Raw genomic sequence first — 16565 nt, 5'->3', positions numbered from 1 at the left:
ATAGGTTTTTCTGTCTTGTGATGTTGAATTTCATTTGTCTCAACTAATGGTGTGACTAATGAGCTATTTTTCTCTTTAGGGTGCTCTTTCTAATCCCTTGAGGGTTTGGAAGCCTAATGATCAGACTTTACAACTCTGTGTGAAGTAAGAGTAAATAGATTCAAGGTTTTCAGGGAATGAAACTTTTGCTTTTATTACTGGTGACCTTTTTGCTTTTCCCTGAGTTGTTGAAGCTTTTTGCTGGATAGGCGAGTTGATAGCTGAGGTAGAAAGAAGTGAGGCAAGGATTCATTGTTTCCTCAGTGATCTCTGATGTCATTTGATTGAACAGCTTTAAAACGTGCTAAGAAAACTATAAAATTTTCTTTTAAAACTAATTTATTTAAGAAAAAAATGGTTGATTTAAAGAAATAGACAGTCCTCACTGTGTGATAGTAAAATGATCGTAAAAATGGACTTGCAAGCTGAAACCATGCAAAGCAATCATATAATCAATGGGAAAATTATGATGGTTTTGTGACGTTTTAAAATTTTTTGTTGAAATATTCTTACTGTTAATTATAAAGAATAGGGAAGTAGTGAAACTACTATTTAATATAACTTAAAACTTTAGAAACATTGAGAATTGTGCTTTATTTCTTTTTATTTTTTAAATTTAATTTGATTTTTTTTTTTTGTGGTACACGGGCCTCTCACTGTTGTGGCCTCTCCCGCTGAGGAGCACAGGCTCCGGACGCGCAGGCTCAGCGGCCATGGCTCACAGGCCTAGCTGCTCCGCAGCATGTGGGATCTTCCCGGACCGGGGCACGAACCCGCGTCCCCTGCATCGGCAGGCGGACTCTCAGCCACTGCGCCACCAGGGAAGCCCTATTTCTTTTTAAACTACTCTTGATAAGTTTTTTACACAGTGCTTCCCTTCACATCTTTTCTATGCTTTGATGGCTTTCAACATTTTATCCTTTGCACTTTGAATGTCATGAAATATCTCCAAGAGTTTCTTTAATTTGAAGTATTTTCTCAGAGTGACTTCCTCTGGGACATTGTTATCCGTTTTATCACAACCACTCATTGATGTTGATAAGTTGCCTTCACTAAGTTCCTCTGATTGCACATCTAGAGGCGCTTATACTGCAGCAGTGTCAACCTTGCCACAGCCAGCTATTTCTTCTATAATTCCATTTACATTGGATTCGAAATTCACTTCCAGCATATCACTTTTAATTTCTTTGGTGCACTTTCATCTTTGTTGATTATCCATATGTGTAAGATGGCATGTGAATTTATCACTGGGCAACAAGAAGGCAGCACAGTTGCACTCTCGGCTGTTTGTTGTGCAGTGACTAATCACCAGTAGACTTTGAGAGAAGGGACATGATTGGCTATTGATCATGATGTTCATCTTATTTATGTGATGATTTGTGAACTGACGAGCAACTTTATGTAATTATTATATGTTAATGTATGTTAACTGAAATTGGAGCCATGATATTGGGGACTGTTTGTAGTTAACTAAACCCTGGTATAAAGCATGGCATGAAATTCTTGCGTATCAGAATCATGCAAAGTGAGAACTCTGCCTGTAATATGAGAAAACAGGTTGTACTTGGATTTGGTGAAAATTGTGAAGGTGATAATGGACCTGAATCTGAGACATTTACACAATAACATAGTGGTCTTTAAAAAGTACTTTATTCTTTACAAAAAATAAATTTAAAAAACTTTTAGATAAATTCCTTAAAGGGGAATGTGTATGTATATACGTATACTAAGACTAAGGGTAAAGGTCTGAAGGGAGAAAGTTTTAGCATTTCTTGCATTAATATATTCTATAAACTTCTGTTTTCTGTGATCTGATTATTCTACATTGCTTGATATTCTTATGATTATAACCTTCATTTTGTGATCTGAGGAATTATTTCTGGCCTATGGTTGAGTTCCTCTCACAAATCCTCCTCTGTAGATGCCTGTGATTGTTGCTTTTTCATTACTGCAGTGAAGAAGTGTTAGTGGTGTTGTGAAGTCTGCATTTCTTTTTATTTACTTTTTAAAAAAATATTTATGTATTTATTTATTTATTTGGCTACGCCGGGTTTTAGTTGTGGCACATGGGATTTTTGTTGTGGTGTGAGGAATCTTTAGTTGCAGCACGTGGGATATTTTGGTTGCGGCATGCAGGCTTTTAGTTGTGGTAGGCGGTATCTAGTTCCCTGACCAGGGATGGAACCTGGGCCCCCTGCATTGGGAGCGTGGAGTCTTAACCTCTGGACTACCAGGGAAGTCACAGTCTGCATGTATTTATTCACTTAAATGGAGAGGGAAGAGGGATGAAAGTGTTACACAGATGCCTAAGGGGCTGGCTTAAGATTTTTTTTTAGTGTGCAAATTTTACAACTGGAGGGGGAAAAACTACAAAAATATGTGTATTGTAAATATTTGAACATACTGAAGAGCATAAAGGAAAATTTTAAATCACCTACTATAATTCCATTAGTACTCAGATACTGCCTCTGTTAATATTTTGGTGTATATCTGTCTATACATTCTTTTTCATACATGTACATACATTGCACTTTTATACAAAATGTTTTAAAATGGGATCATACTGTATATGCTTCCTCCAAGTGGATTTATAGGGTACATACACATTTAAAGCTTTTTCTTATGTAAAATAAACAAAAACAGAATCGAGACTAAAGTGAACACAATATATGTATCACCCAACTTCAGTGGTTTCAGTGGTTGACCTACAGTCAATCTTGTTTCATCCATACCCACCTGCCGTTGCATTATTTTGAAGCCAGTTCCAGGTAAATATTTTAGCACACTCCAGATAAATATTTCAGCACATATGGTTAAAATTTTATGTTTTGCCAAATTGCTCTCCAGGAAAGTGTTTTCAATGTAGACTTGTCAGAGATAGGATTAAAAAACATTTAAAAACTTTGTGTTATGGGTCAGATGCATATATATTTTTTCCTCAGGTAATACAAAAAATCCTAATAAAGTGAATTTGGGTATGCTTATATACTCTGGGAGGAAACTTTCAGTTCCTCATCAATATGTCCCTCATAGGAATGCTGTGACAGTTAGATTGGGTGATCATATAATTTATTACCCAAACTGGGATGCTTTTGAGATTCGAAGGAGGCACTATTAATAATAATGCCAGTATAACAGGCATGGCATAAACCAGTACTTTATTTTGGCACAGCTGGACTGTATGCTTACCCTAGTATTGGATAATGTGCATAAGATGCATTAAACATAAAGTGACTATATCATGTCGTCAGTAGATGGTAACTTATATTTATGCCTGTGTATGGATATGTATAAAAATCTTAATAAGTGTTTGAATTGGCAACTCAAAATCCTAAGTTAACAGTTTCTGTGTGTTTTTGGAGCTGACAGAGACCACAGTTTTTAAAAGTAGCTCTAATTTTCATAATTCTCATAATTAAGAAGACATTTGTGTTAATATTTGCAGCTGGAGAATGCCGGAGGAGACCTTAAGGATGGCCACCACCACTATGAAGGAGCTGTTGTCATTCTGGATGCGGGTGCTCAGTATGGGAAAGTCATAGACCGGAGAGTGAGGGAACTGTTTGTGCAGTCTGAAATCTTCCCCTTGGAAACACCAGCATTTGCCGTAAAAGAGCAAGGATTCCGGTAGACTTTTAACTTATGTTTTTCTGAGGAGGCTGAGCTTAGATTGTAGGATATTTTATTATTAATTTGTTTGAGCACTGAATTACTTAATGAAAATAAGACATGGAATGGTTTTACAAGAAATTTCCCATGGCTCTGGGAATTAAAAGGAATTCAAATTAAAGGAAAAGATTACATTAATTTTATTTGCATAGTTTTAAGAATTTATCGTTTGAACATCTTATGTTTCATAGGGTTTCTGGATCAGACTTAGATTTGGCTATTATGGTCATTCATTCATTCATTCATTCATCCCAGAGCATTTGATCAAAGGAATATATATGTATAATGGCTACAATATCTAAATTAGAGAGTTCTGTGTACAATGAGTCTCTTTTGCTTCCTATTCCAGGAAACTAGTTTCTAAATTATGAAGACTTCTAATTTAAGGGCTAATTCCATAGTTTGTACACTTAAAACTAGTCAAAATGACTTGTAACTTCTTCCTTTAACAACTATTTCTGGTTAATGCTGTGTCTTTTCTCTTGGAATTAATGTTTGCTTTTTAATTGAATGTTATTCAGAAGCAAGCAACTGCAGTTTATATCCTTAATTAGCTCTTAAGCCTTAATGCTGTATTTCTTCCAAAGTATAATGTGTTTAATTTTTCTTAAAAACATAATGTTTTTCCATTAGACAAATGGTTAACTTTTAAAAACTTCACAGATGAGTATACATTATCCTTTGTTTCTTCTTTTTGAAATAGAGTGAATTGCAAATCAGAAAAAGCAGGTTTACATTTAACTCTGTTCTAGTTTTAGGATGTAGATTAAAAACAGGTATCTCTTTTAAACTGTAGAATTTTGGAGTAAGAAGTTTATCTAATTCAACTGTCTTGATTTGCCGGTGAGAACCAGTTTTAAGGGAATCAAAAACTGCAAGAAATCTGAATGGCTCTCTGTCAGATCCAAGTTCTGTCATTCTCCCAACCCAAAACAAACACAAAAATCCCCAGCAAACTAATCGACCAAATGTTTTGGAATAGGGTAACCAATATTGGCAATAGAAGTCTGATTGTTTTTCTTGTCACCTGTTTACCTGATCATCAACCGTTTCTAGGTCCTGCTTATGCCTATAGCTTCTTTTCTCTGTAGAAGAATAGGAACTATAGCACTGTGGCTTTCATTACTATAATCCTTTCTGCTGAGATAGTTATTTGACCACGCTTTTTCTAGAATAAATTTTAGGTTTATGACTTAAGAGACATCTTAACCTACCTGTTTTTAGAACCTTGATTTGCTTGATACATAAAATTGGTATCTGGAATGCCTTAGGACTTCGTGGGCCTTGTAATTGCAAGTTGTTTCAAAATAATAGCAGGATAGAAATAGAAAACTCAGAATGAGTGATTAGCTCTTCTCAAGACTTCCTGAGATAAGAATTTTCATAATTGGCTTAAGTGCAGCTTGAGTTTTATCCTTGACTAAGTCCGTTGCCTTTTCTTTTTAATAGTATTAAGAATCTTTATAGCCTTGAGTTGTTCAGCAGATTAATGAGGGATGCTGGGCAGTTGCATGGTGGTTATGCTTTATAAAACTAAATACAAACTAAATACTGAAATTCTAGAGATTTTGATTATTAAGTATGTTTTAGAGAGTTTTAGCTTATGCATTTTTTAAGAGGCTAGGTTGCATATCTACCCTTAGGGCTAGCCCATTCCCCTTTAAAATTGTTATCTTAAAGATGTCACATTCATCATCTGATTAGATTATCTTCAGTCTCTTTTGCAAGAGATAAGCTGACAGACATAATGTATACCAAAATTCATGTTACCAATACAAGGTTTAAAGAGTACGGCTTTTGTGCTTACTTAAATTATTGTTAGAATATTAAAAAAAAAATACATTATGGGCTTCCCTGGTGGCACAGTAGTTGAGAGTCCGCCTGCCATTGCAGGGGACACGGGTTCGTGCCCTGGTCCGGGAAGATCCCACATGCCGCGGAGCAGCTGGGCCCGTGAGCCATGGCCACTGAGCCTGCGCAGCCAGAGCCTGTGCTCCGCAACGGGAGAGGCCACAACAGTGAGAGGCCCGCGTACTGCAAAAAACAAAAAACATTAGCTTGTTGAGTAATTTTTATGAATTTGACTTATATTATTTTTCTGGATGTATTAAAGTCTAGCATTTTAGTTTATATATGTTTTTGCATGGCAGGCAGACACTAATTATAAGGTGAATTGTAATCCAGTTTTGTTTGTAAGTAGATTTTGGTTATATCTTGGAATGCATTTTTCCTTTAGAAATATAGATAAATCAGAATTCCCTCAAACTTAAAATGAGTTTGAGGGTACTTTAAATTGATTAAAGGGCATAAGTATGCCTGTATTGTGTAAACTGGAGAGCATGAGTAGTCTGAAGGTGCAAGTCTCTCTGTGATTCCAGTTATTTGTGGCCATGTAAGGGTGAAAGTCCAGTATTAGCAGATTTTTCCCCTTGTTTTCCCTAAAGAAAATCTAGAAATCTGAATTTTTATGTAAAAATCATAACATTAAAGTGTTCTATAAAGTTTTTGATTGAATGCTGAGGATCAAAGTTAGCTGTATTAGAGGCCAGGTGAGTAATACAGGCCTCAATTTTCAGCTTTCTTTATATGAATAGTTCTATTCCCAAGTTAACCCATGGAATGCTCTATAAATTGTAATGTAGTTAAGTGATAATACTGACCACGGTTCTGAGAGCAGGGCATATAAGGCAAGTCGTGTTAGCTCTTATTCCTAGGTCTCAGGTAAAATTGATGGGAATATTGGACAGGTTTTAAACAGGCGAAGTTAGGTAATTCTTCACATTTTCTGCCATTCTTTATTGTAGAGTATTTTGCCCTGCATGATCCAGGGCCTTCATAATACCTTCATTTGTCCTGCTGTGACCTGCTTCACTCCTGACCTCTCAGGAGACCTGTATTTTCACCATTTCGCTTTAGAATTCTCATTTACTTCCTCCATTGATGAGGAAACAAAACAAATACAGGCTAACCTTCATAGATTGAAACATTGGTTTTATATATTTGGAAGTTTGTACTTATTAACAAGTGTTTGTTGAATTGATAAACTTCCATGTATTGCAATAAAGTAGAGTAAAAATAAGCAAGCTGTGTAGAGGACTTCCCTGGTGGTCCAGTGGTTAAGACTCTGTGCTTCCACTGCAGGGGGCACGTGTTCGATCCCTGGTCAGGGAACGAAGATCCCGCATGCTGCGGCCAAAAAAAATTAAGCTGTGTAAGAGGCTGTAAATAGGCTGATAGAATCTGGATCTGCTATAGCATAGTGAAAACATAACAAAATCTCTGAATCTGTATCAAGTCTCCCTCAGTGGTACAAGCAAGAGAGGGCATAGACCTTGTATAAGAATTAGCAGTTAAAGATTCTTCATTACTCTCTTCCTTAAATCCACAGTGCTATTATCATCTCTGGAGGACCTAATTCCGTGTATGCAGAAGATGCTCCCTGGTTTGATCCAGCAATATTCACTATTGGCAAGCCTGTTCTTGGAATTTGCTATGGCATGCAGGTATATGCATCTATGAATTTGCCTTAAGAGTTAATTTATTCTGCTTTTGACTCCTACTGTATTAGTATTTTCTATCTTTAGAGTAAGTAAGATATTTAGTTATATGAGATAATTTGTTCGTATTACAACTGTTTATGAATTGCTACACTAGTATGGCAGAACAGACTTCAATGGGGATTTTCAGAAAAGCAACTATATTACTGCTTACAACAAAACACTGTCCATTAAAAAAAAAACTTAGACACTTAAAAGTTGCAGAAGTAGTTCACAGAGCTCCTGTATACTTTTACTCAGTTCCCCAATTATGACATTTTTAACCATTTTGAGAGTAATTTGCAAACAAGGTGTTCTGTTACTTGTTGTATCCTAAGTACTAGAATTCTGTCCTACATAACCACAGTACAGTTATCAAAATCAGGAAGTTAACATTGACTCAGTGTTAGCATCTGATCCACAGACTTCATTCACATTTCACTGTTGGTCTCATTAATGTCTCTTATAATTCATGAATCCAGTCTAGGACCATGTGTTGTATTAGGTTGTCATGTTGCTTTACATAACTTTAGTTTGGAATCATTCCTCAATCTTTCCTTCTCTTTCATGACCTTGGCAATTAAAAACGAAGTACATTCCAGTTACCTTGTAGAGTAGTCCTCAGTCTTGGTTTGTTTGACGTTTACTCATTGTTAGATTCAGGTTATGTATTTTTGGCAGGAATACCACAGAAGTAATGCTGTGCTCTTCTCAGAGCATCTCATTAGGAGGCACATGATGTCAAGTAATATCACGATCGGTGATGTTCATTTTTATTATTTTGTTAAGATGGTGTCTGCCAGGTGTCTTCACTGTAATGTTAATTAAGTATATGTAGGGGAGTGGCCAAGATGGTAGAATAGGAAAACACTGAGCTCACCTCCTCTCATGGGCACACCAAAATTAATGACTATTTACAGAGCAACTATTGATGAGAATCTAGCAGAAGAGGTCTTCTACAGCTAAAGATATAAAGAAGGAACCACAATGAGATGGGTAGGGGGGTCAGAGTTACAGTCAAAACACATAGCCCTGCGTGGGTGACCCACAAATGGGAGAATAATTACAATTTCAGAGGTTTCCCCCAAGGTCAGAGCCCCATGTTGGGCTCCCCAGCCCAGGGTTCCTGCACCAGGAAAATGAACCCCCAGAACATTTGGCTTTGAAGGCCAGTGGAGCTTACTTTTGGGAGAGACAGAGGGTTGTGGGAAATCCAGATTCCACTCTTAAAGGGCGCACACAAAATCTCACACGCTCCAAGACTCAGGGCAGAAGCAGTAATGTAAAAGGAGCCTGGGTCAGACCCACCTGCTGATGTTGGAGAGTCTCCTGGAGAGGCAGGAGGCAATTGGAGCTCACCCTGGAGACATAGACACTGGAGGCAGCTATTTTTGGAAGCTTATTCTACCATGAGGACCCCGGTGTTGGTGCCATTTTGGGATCTTCCTCATTTTAGTAGTGAGCAGAACAGTGAATTGTCTTTTTTTTAAACAATGTGGTTGAAACTTGTGTATTGATATGAATAATGGCACAAAGGGGAAGCTATTCAAAAGTTAGAAAGTGAACAGACCAATACATTTTCTAATAGCTGTCTCTGGAGCTTTCAGTAAAGGAAGGAAACATAAATCAATGTTCACGTAAGAATGTGAATATTTTTATTATTCATACTCTTGATATAAGGGCAGAATATTAGCAATCACTGGTCTGCAAAACAGCTTTACCAGATTTTGCTTCTTGTTAATTGATTGTTATGGTTTTCCATTGATTTAGAGGAAATGCTGACTAAAAATATATAAAGTACAAAATCTATGATAATGGATATTTTCTTATCTAGGCAACAAGAATTTTATAGTAAAAGGTTCTTTTTCCCCTGTAATGTGCTCTGAAAAGTCAACTGGTAATTATAAATTTGACTTGGGTAATAGCTTATTTTTAGATTTTCCCACCTAGTATTCTAATATGTTTTCTCATAAGAGCCTGTTTCCTGATCAGATTGAACATTGGAAATTGGCTGACTTTTTTTTTAAATATGTCTTTGCCCCATGATGTAATGTATTTACATAATTTATTGCTCTTCCTTGCCTGAGTAGTCAATATTAATCATAAAGCACAACTAATAATTACAATTTAAAAAAAAGAAATTTTTGGCCATGCCACACAGCATGTAGGATCTTAGTTCTCTGACCAGGGATCAAACCTGTCCCCCTTGCATTGGAAGTGTAGAGTCTTAACCACTGGACAGCCAGGCAAGTCCAGCACAACCTGTAATTAAATGGTTTTTAGTACGTTGAGAGGCATTATAACATTATGTAAGGAAGAGTCTCACAACATATTTTTTTGGCACCCACTTAGAGTGAACAGGTCTGGAAAATGCTCCCTTAATTTAAATGATAGTGGCTGACTGTTTCTCCATTATGTCAGTACCCCCTTATAATTGGAAGACCACATTTTTCTGTCATTCAGTAGGGGGTCTATGGTAGCCAGAGCCTGGCCTGCTTATGTTAAATTCATAAAAAATTTTGCCTTTGTCATCTGAACTTTCATAGTAGTATAAGGGAATAGGCTGATCTTGCTCCTTTGGGCAGAAATTGTCTTTCTATAAAATATTGATAAATAAATAATAAATAATACCACGTAGCTAATATGCTGTTTGTAAAGGACTACCGCTTCTTAGTGACTTAGTTGAGTAATTTTAGCACCAAAGTTCTCACTCTGGTATATACCTTTGCCCCCTCCATGGCATCCTGAAATTTTAGTTATTTCAATGTCTTCTATACCATCTTTTGCCATTAACTCTTGTCAAGAGTCTTTCTGATTGCTTCCTGGTAGTTCTTTGCTTTGGAAGAAAAAAGTCTGTCCTGCTCCTTGCTCCCTTTACCTCTATTACTGTTTATGCCCCACTCAGCATAAGAAATAGGATATTAGTAGAACTTTTAAAACTCTCTTTATGCTTTTTTCCATTCTACATTCTTCTCTCTTCCTGCAAGAGGTAACACTTTCCTGAAATGTCATTCATTCCCTTTCTTTTCTTTGTAGCTTTATACATATTGTATTTCTAAATAATATTTTACTTAATTTTGCCTATTGACCTTAATATAAGTGAAATCATACTTCGTGTATTTTCATTTTTGGTTTTGAGATTAATTAATTTTATTTTCACTACTGAGTTTATTGTTTGAATGTAGCACAAATTAATTATACATTCCACTGTTAGTATCACTGGTCTTTTCCCAGATTTTTGCTATTACAGATACTGCCATGAATATTTTTGGACTCTTCATCTGGTATTGTACGTACACAGACTTTTCTCTAGGCTAATCATTAATTGAAATGCCGAGTCTCAGCTTCACGAGGAAATGGTATTTGCCCCCAAAGTACATTCCCACAGCAGTATATAAGTATATAAAAATTCCTTCTGCTCTATATCCCTGCCAGGCCTTGACAAGGTCAGCTTTTTTTTTTTTTCCCTGAATTTGCCTAGCTGAAAAGGTATTACATGACATTATGTTGTAGTCTTAATGGTCATTTTCCTTATTTTGAGATTCATGTGTTTATTTGCTATTAGTCATTAGTGTCTGCTTTGCTGTAAAAGCTTATTTGTGATTTTTGCACATTTTCTTGTTGAAATTTTTAGATTGTTTTTATGTATGCTGGATACTAAACTTTTGCCAGTCATATATATTGCATATACCTTCTAGATTGTGACTTCTCTCTTCACTATAATTTCATTTTTTTTTAAAGAAACATCTTTATTACAAGCATTTGGCTTCTTTATACACTCCCACAGGTTTTGTCAAATTGTTTTTATTGGTGGAATTTCCTTCCGTTCCCCCTCCCAAATCTAAGATTTATTTTAAAACCTTGGCATATAAAACAGATAAGAGGGAAGCTGACCCAATTAGAGTGGTAGACCTAGTAGACTTACAGGGGTTTTTTTTGAGGCATTTAGGACCTCGAGGTTATCAGGAATCCATACTGAAAACCATTTCCTTAAGTCAAAATAGAATATTAAAACAAAATTTTAACAAAGTAAAGTGTTTTACTCTACATAAAGTTATTCCCTCCTCCCACACACACACTTAGCTGGTCTTTCAACTCCTTGTATTTTCACCCTTAAGTAGCATATAGTTAGGAATCAAGAATAAGCATGAAAGCCTTCTGAATAGGTGACATAGCTTTAAATTTTTACTTCAAGCCTTTGGCTTTGTAAAAGCCTTTAATTTAGACTCTGTGAACTTTTAAATTGTGTAGTGTTCCAACAGCTTTGGTTATCTTGATCATTCAGCTCTCTTCTAATTAAGAACTGCAAATTAGAGGAGGCAGAGGTGCACAAGGTTCATTGAGTGGTATAGAGGAAAACATTCATTTTTCGTTCAGCAAATTTGAATGACTGACTGCTCTGGGCCACATACTTTGTTAGGCCCCTGGGACTGTGAAGAGACCTGAAGACATGGGGGGAGAGGACACGGTCAGCTTCAGTAATCACACCAGTTTGAATAGCTGGAGTAGAGAATGACAGGGAAGATGAGAGGTGAAATTAGACGGGGGCAATGTATTGAAAAGTCTGTGTTCCATATTGGACTTTATCCTGTAGACAAGGGGTCAGCAAACTATAGCCTGCTGCCAGAGCTGGCCCACTGCCTGTTTTTGTATGACCTGCAAGCTAAGAATGGTTTTTATGATTTTAAAATGGTTTTTATGGTTGGAGTTGAAAAACATTTAAAAAAAATTATATTTTGTGACATGTGAAAATTAAATGAAATTCAAGTTTCAGTGCCCATAAATAAAGTTTATTAGAACACCGCCACATCCAGTCCGTTAAGTATTGTCTGTGGATGCTTTTGTGTTAACGACGACAAGAGTTGAACAGTTGCTCCAGACACAGTAGGGCCTGCAAAGGCTAAAATACTTACTCTTTGGCCCTTTACAGGAAAAATTTACCAACCCAGATGTAGATGATAGAGAGCCATTAAGAATTTAATAATGGACTAACAGAATCATATTTATATTTTAGTAGCTGACATTCGTAGATCTCTGGAATATAGGCTGGAAGATAGGCAAGACTGGAGGCAAGGGGACAGTGTTTCCTAAACTGTGTTGGTTAAGGTGCTGCAGAAAGTGTTTTACTTATGAGTCTTTAGTTTGGGAAATACTGGGTTAAACAAGGGTTAGCAGGGGTTTTTTTAACTGCTGGACTTAACCCAAACCTTTATTGCAGGAAGGTTAATTGTGAATGTCTAAGAGGAGAATGTAGAGGGCAGCATTTGCTGATGGTTTTGAAGAATATGCCGTTGTGCATCACAAGAATGAACATTTATTTAGCCCTCTGCCTACTTTTCTGTTGGGGGCTGGGTCAACCTGCATCACATATTGTTGTGGCAGGTATCTTATGACACCTGTTGTGGAACAGACATACCAAGATGGGTTCTAGTGATTTTATTGATGCAGATTTAATGTTCCTAAAAATATTGTGTGTGTCTGGTGTTGGGAGTGTTTGGACATATGTAAGTGATAAATAAGAAGACTGACACAAGAAGGGTCAGAATGTAGAGACCACTTAAAAGTCTGTAGGTGTATGGGATTTGAACAAATAAATTTAATTGAAAGACCAGATTTTATTGCTTATCTCATCTCCACGGGACAGCCTTTTGCAGACTTTCAGACTATTCCTTTGGAGCCAAAGATTAAACAGTTTGGAGGAATTTATATCTGCCTGGTTTTAATACCAACCTAGGTACTTTCTAAGCTCAAAGTGCCTTTTAAAATGCTTTAAAATTAAACAGATGTAAGTGTCAAAGAAATCCCTATTTTTAACAGATGAATTAAAGTACCCTAAATGGAAGATTTGCCAGTGTTTAGGAATTTGACCTGAGGTTAATTTTTATTAATTTAGTTTTGTTTTATAACTATGCCTTTTAAGAACTTTATAATTATATATAATAGCACCAAGTTATCTACGGTTATCAGACTTCCTTTATTTGGGGGGCACAAATATAACAGCTATCCTAAAAATAAGAAACATAAATTATTAATGTAAGAAATTGAGTAATTTTCTTTTGATTTATATTAACATCAATTTATTTTCTCTTGAACAGATGATGAATAAGGTATTTGGAGGTACTGTGCACAAAAAAAGTGTTAGAGAAGATGGAGTCTTCAGTATTAGTGTGGATAACACATGCTCATTATTCAGGTATTAATTTTTAGATCAATAAGAATGTTAGTAGCTTAACTAACTTACAGCTGGGAATGTTATTCTTTAAAATTGGAGATTCTGTAATTCTTAGACAAAATTAAGGCCACAGTAGTGGCCAAAGGTGTTAATTGTCATATTTGTCTTCCAGCTGAGTGTCAAGACAGCAGCAGATCGCAGTGATGTTAATTAGGGATAAGAAAAGCACTTAATGACATAATTTAATAAAAGCACGTGTGCCGTCTTGAACCCCTCTTTGGGACAGCATATTGTGATGCCAACATTTGTAGTTTTCCCTTTTCACTCTTTTAGTAGAGTGTGATTCTAAACATTAGTATGACAGACGTGGCAGATGGATAATGTTTTAAACTGTCCTGCATTTGTATACCTCTTCCTCTACCATGTTCTTGCTCTGGGTACTTAGCAAGCTACCCATTGCTGGACTCATTACTAAATATGTGTTTTATTTCCCTCTTCCTCACTTTCTCTACTGTATCTGAGCATAACTATACTTGGTGTACTGTCTTTAATACAGTGAATGTATTAATTTATTTTATTGCTAGGTGATCATAGATTAGGTACAGCAGCTCTAATGTATTTGAAGATTGGTGAATGAGCTGTTCATTGGCTTTCTAGAATCATTTATCTTCTGCTTTACCAAAAAAAATAGCTGAGTTTTCATTCAGCTTCCTGAAAGACCAGAAAACTTAAGTTTTAGTCACTTGCTTTCTTTTTTGGGGTTTTCCGATGTTTTGGATATAGCCCATTTAGGTGGACTATTGATAGAGTTACTCACTTACTTTTTTTTGAACTAAATTTCATTTTTATTTAAAAATCACATTTCTCCCTAACTGCATTCAATCTGTAAAACGCTGGCTGATGTCAGTTAATGTGCACATGTTGTTTTTATTATCATTTCTTATAACTGTGCTAATTATTTTTATAGATTTGTTTTGTTTATTAATATATTCTTACAGCCTCTATTGAGTTGTGCCTAAATTAATTCTTAATGAATAGTGTTCTCCAAATTGGACAGATCAGAAATTTAAAAATTCAAGTTAAGAACTTTTATCTGAAATGGAGATTTCCCAGTTTTTACACAGAACTGGCTGTGGCTGGCTTTTCTTTAATACTAGAAAGAACAAAAATAAGTATATCTGTATTCAAGTATTCTTGTTTTCAAAGGGATATTAATAAAAAAAAGCCAGAGTTGCTCAAAATAATTTTATGAACTGAAGCTGCTCATTGCCAAAATACGTTTTTGAAATCCAGTGCTTGTTCTACTTCATAATGGAGAGGTGTTGCTTACATTGATCTGTATCTCAAGTGACTACTCTTGAGAACTACTTCAGGAATCTTGCTGGTAGAAGGTGATACTACAGGAGGCTTTAAATGTAAAGATCTGGTTAAGATTTAAAGTTTTTCTGTCTTTATAGTTCTAAAATCCTGGTATTCAGTTACAACCTACACTAATCCTAAGTAATAGTGATGACAATAATAACAACCGCAAACCATCCTTTTGCTTTTAAAGTACTTTATCTTCTTGCTTTATTTAAAATTTTTTATTTCTTAATATTATTTAATACCAAGTCCTTGTTCAGATTTTTTCATAATGTAAAAAATATCTTTTTATGGTTGATTTGTTTGCATCAGGGTCCAAAGAAAGTCCACACAATTGCATTTGATAAATGTTACTTATATCTGTTTTAATCCATGCCATTAATTACTTCTGTCCTTAAGATAAATTCCAATAGAGATATAATTTTGAAATTATTATCTTATAGCCTCTTGAAATTGTGTGTGTGTGGTGGTGGGGGGCGTTATATTACCAACTTTATTTATTTACTTTTTACTCACAGACTTAGAGAACGAACTTACAGTTACCGGTGGTGGTGGGATGGCCTGGGGGTGGGGAGAGTCAGGGCCTGTGGGACTGACATGTACACCTGTTGTATTTAAAATGGATAACCAACAAGGACCTACTGCATAGCACAGGGAGCTCTGCTCAATATTATGTAACAACCTAATTGGGAAAAGAATTTGAAAAAGAATAGATACATGTATATGTATAACTGAATCACTTAGTTGTACACCTGAAACTAACACAACATTGTTAATCAACTATACTCCAACATAAAATAAAAAGTTAAAAAAAATAACTATATATTGTTTCAGTTTTCAATTTTTATGGATTGTCTTTTTTTGAAATTTATTATTATTTGCTTTATAATGGACAGAATAAGTTTAAATTCTAGCAGTGTTGCACTGTTACATACTTTCTCTCTTTTCTTGATGTACACACAGAAGAAGCTAGTATTTCTAAAGCAAGAAACTACCAATTATAGGATGAATAATTCTAGGAATCTTATGTACAGCATGATGACTACAGTTAACAACACCGTACTGTATATTTGAAAGTCACTAGGAGAGTGGATCTGTTTTTTTTTTTTTTTTGCTGTATGCCGGCGTCTCACTGCTGTGGCCTCTCCCGTTGCGGAGCACAGGCTCCGGACGCGCAGGCTCAGCGGCCATGGCTCACGGGCCCAGCCGCTCCGCAGCATGTGGGATCTTCCCGGACCGGGGCACAAACCCGTGCTCCCTGCACTGGCAGGCGGACTCTCAAGCACTGCGCCACCAGGGAAGCCTGAGAGTGGATCTTAAATGCTCTCACTACACACAGAAAATGGTAACTGTGTGAGGTGGTGGATATGTTAACTAACTTTTACTGTAGTAATCATTTCACAATATATATGTATATGAAATCATCACATTGTACACCTTAAACTTAACATAATGTTATATATGTTATTATGTCTCAATAAAGCTAGAAAAAAATAAAGCAAAAGAATCCATTAATCATGTCTAATAATTAAGCTGTTTGTGTATTGTTTTATTTTTTATTAGGGGCCTTCAGAAGGAAGAAATTGTTTTGCTTACCCATGGAGATAGTGTAGACAAAGTAGCCGATGGATTCAAGGTTGTGGCACGTTCTGGGAATATTGTGGCAGGTAAAAATTCTAAAACTTTTGCAGATTTCACTGTAAAAAATCTATCTGAGAAGCCTATAAGCATATGTTTCTGTATGAGGTACTGTTTTTGATGTTTCTTATTTTTTTAAAGATATTGTA

General features: G+C 35.9%; 1 protein-coding gene across 3 annotated transcripts in view; it reads left to right on the top strand.

Moving 5' to 3' along the window:
* GMPS (guanine monophosphate synthase) overlaps positions 1-16565 on the top strand; it is a 100230-nt gene that overhangs the window by 34677 nt on the left and 48988 nt on the right. For all 3 annotated transcript variants that reach the window (XM_029214649.1, XM_029214650.1, XM_029214651.1), the window contains exons 2-5: positions 3485-3666; positions 7097-7211; positions 13340-13437; positions 16342-16445. In XM_029214649.1, coding sequence (XP_029070482.1) covers positions 3485-3666; positions 7097-7211; positions 13340-13437; positions 16342-16445 — 499 coding nt within the window. The remainder of the gene's footprint in view (positions 1-3484; positions 3667-7096; positions 7212-13339; positions 13438-16341; positions 16446-16565) is intronic.

The sequence above is a fragment of the Monodon monoceros genome, unplaced genomic scaffold (assembly GCF_005190385.1).
Source record: "Monodon monoceros isolate NGI ecotype Baffin Bay Population unplaced genomic scaffold, NGI_Narwhal_1 Super_Scaffold_11, whole genome shotgun sequence".
Lineage (NCBI taxonomy): Eukaryota > Metazoa > Chordata > Mammalia > Artiodactyla > Monodontidae > Monodon > Monodon monoceros.
This window is presented reverse-complemented; position numbering and strand designations above follow the sequence as displayed.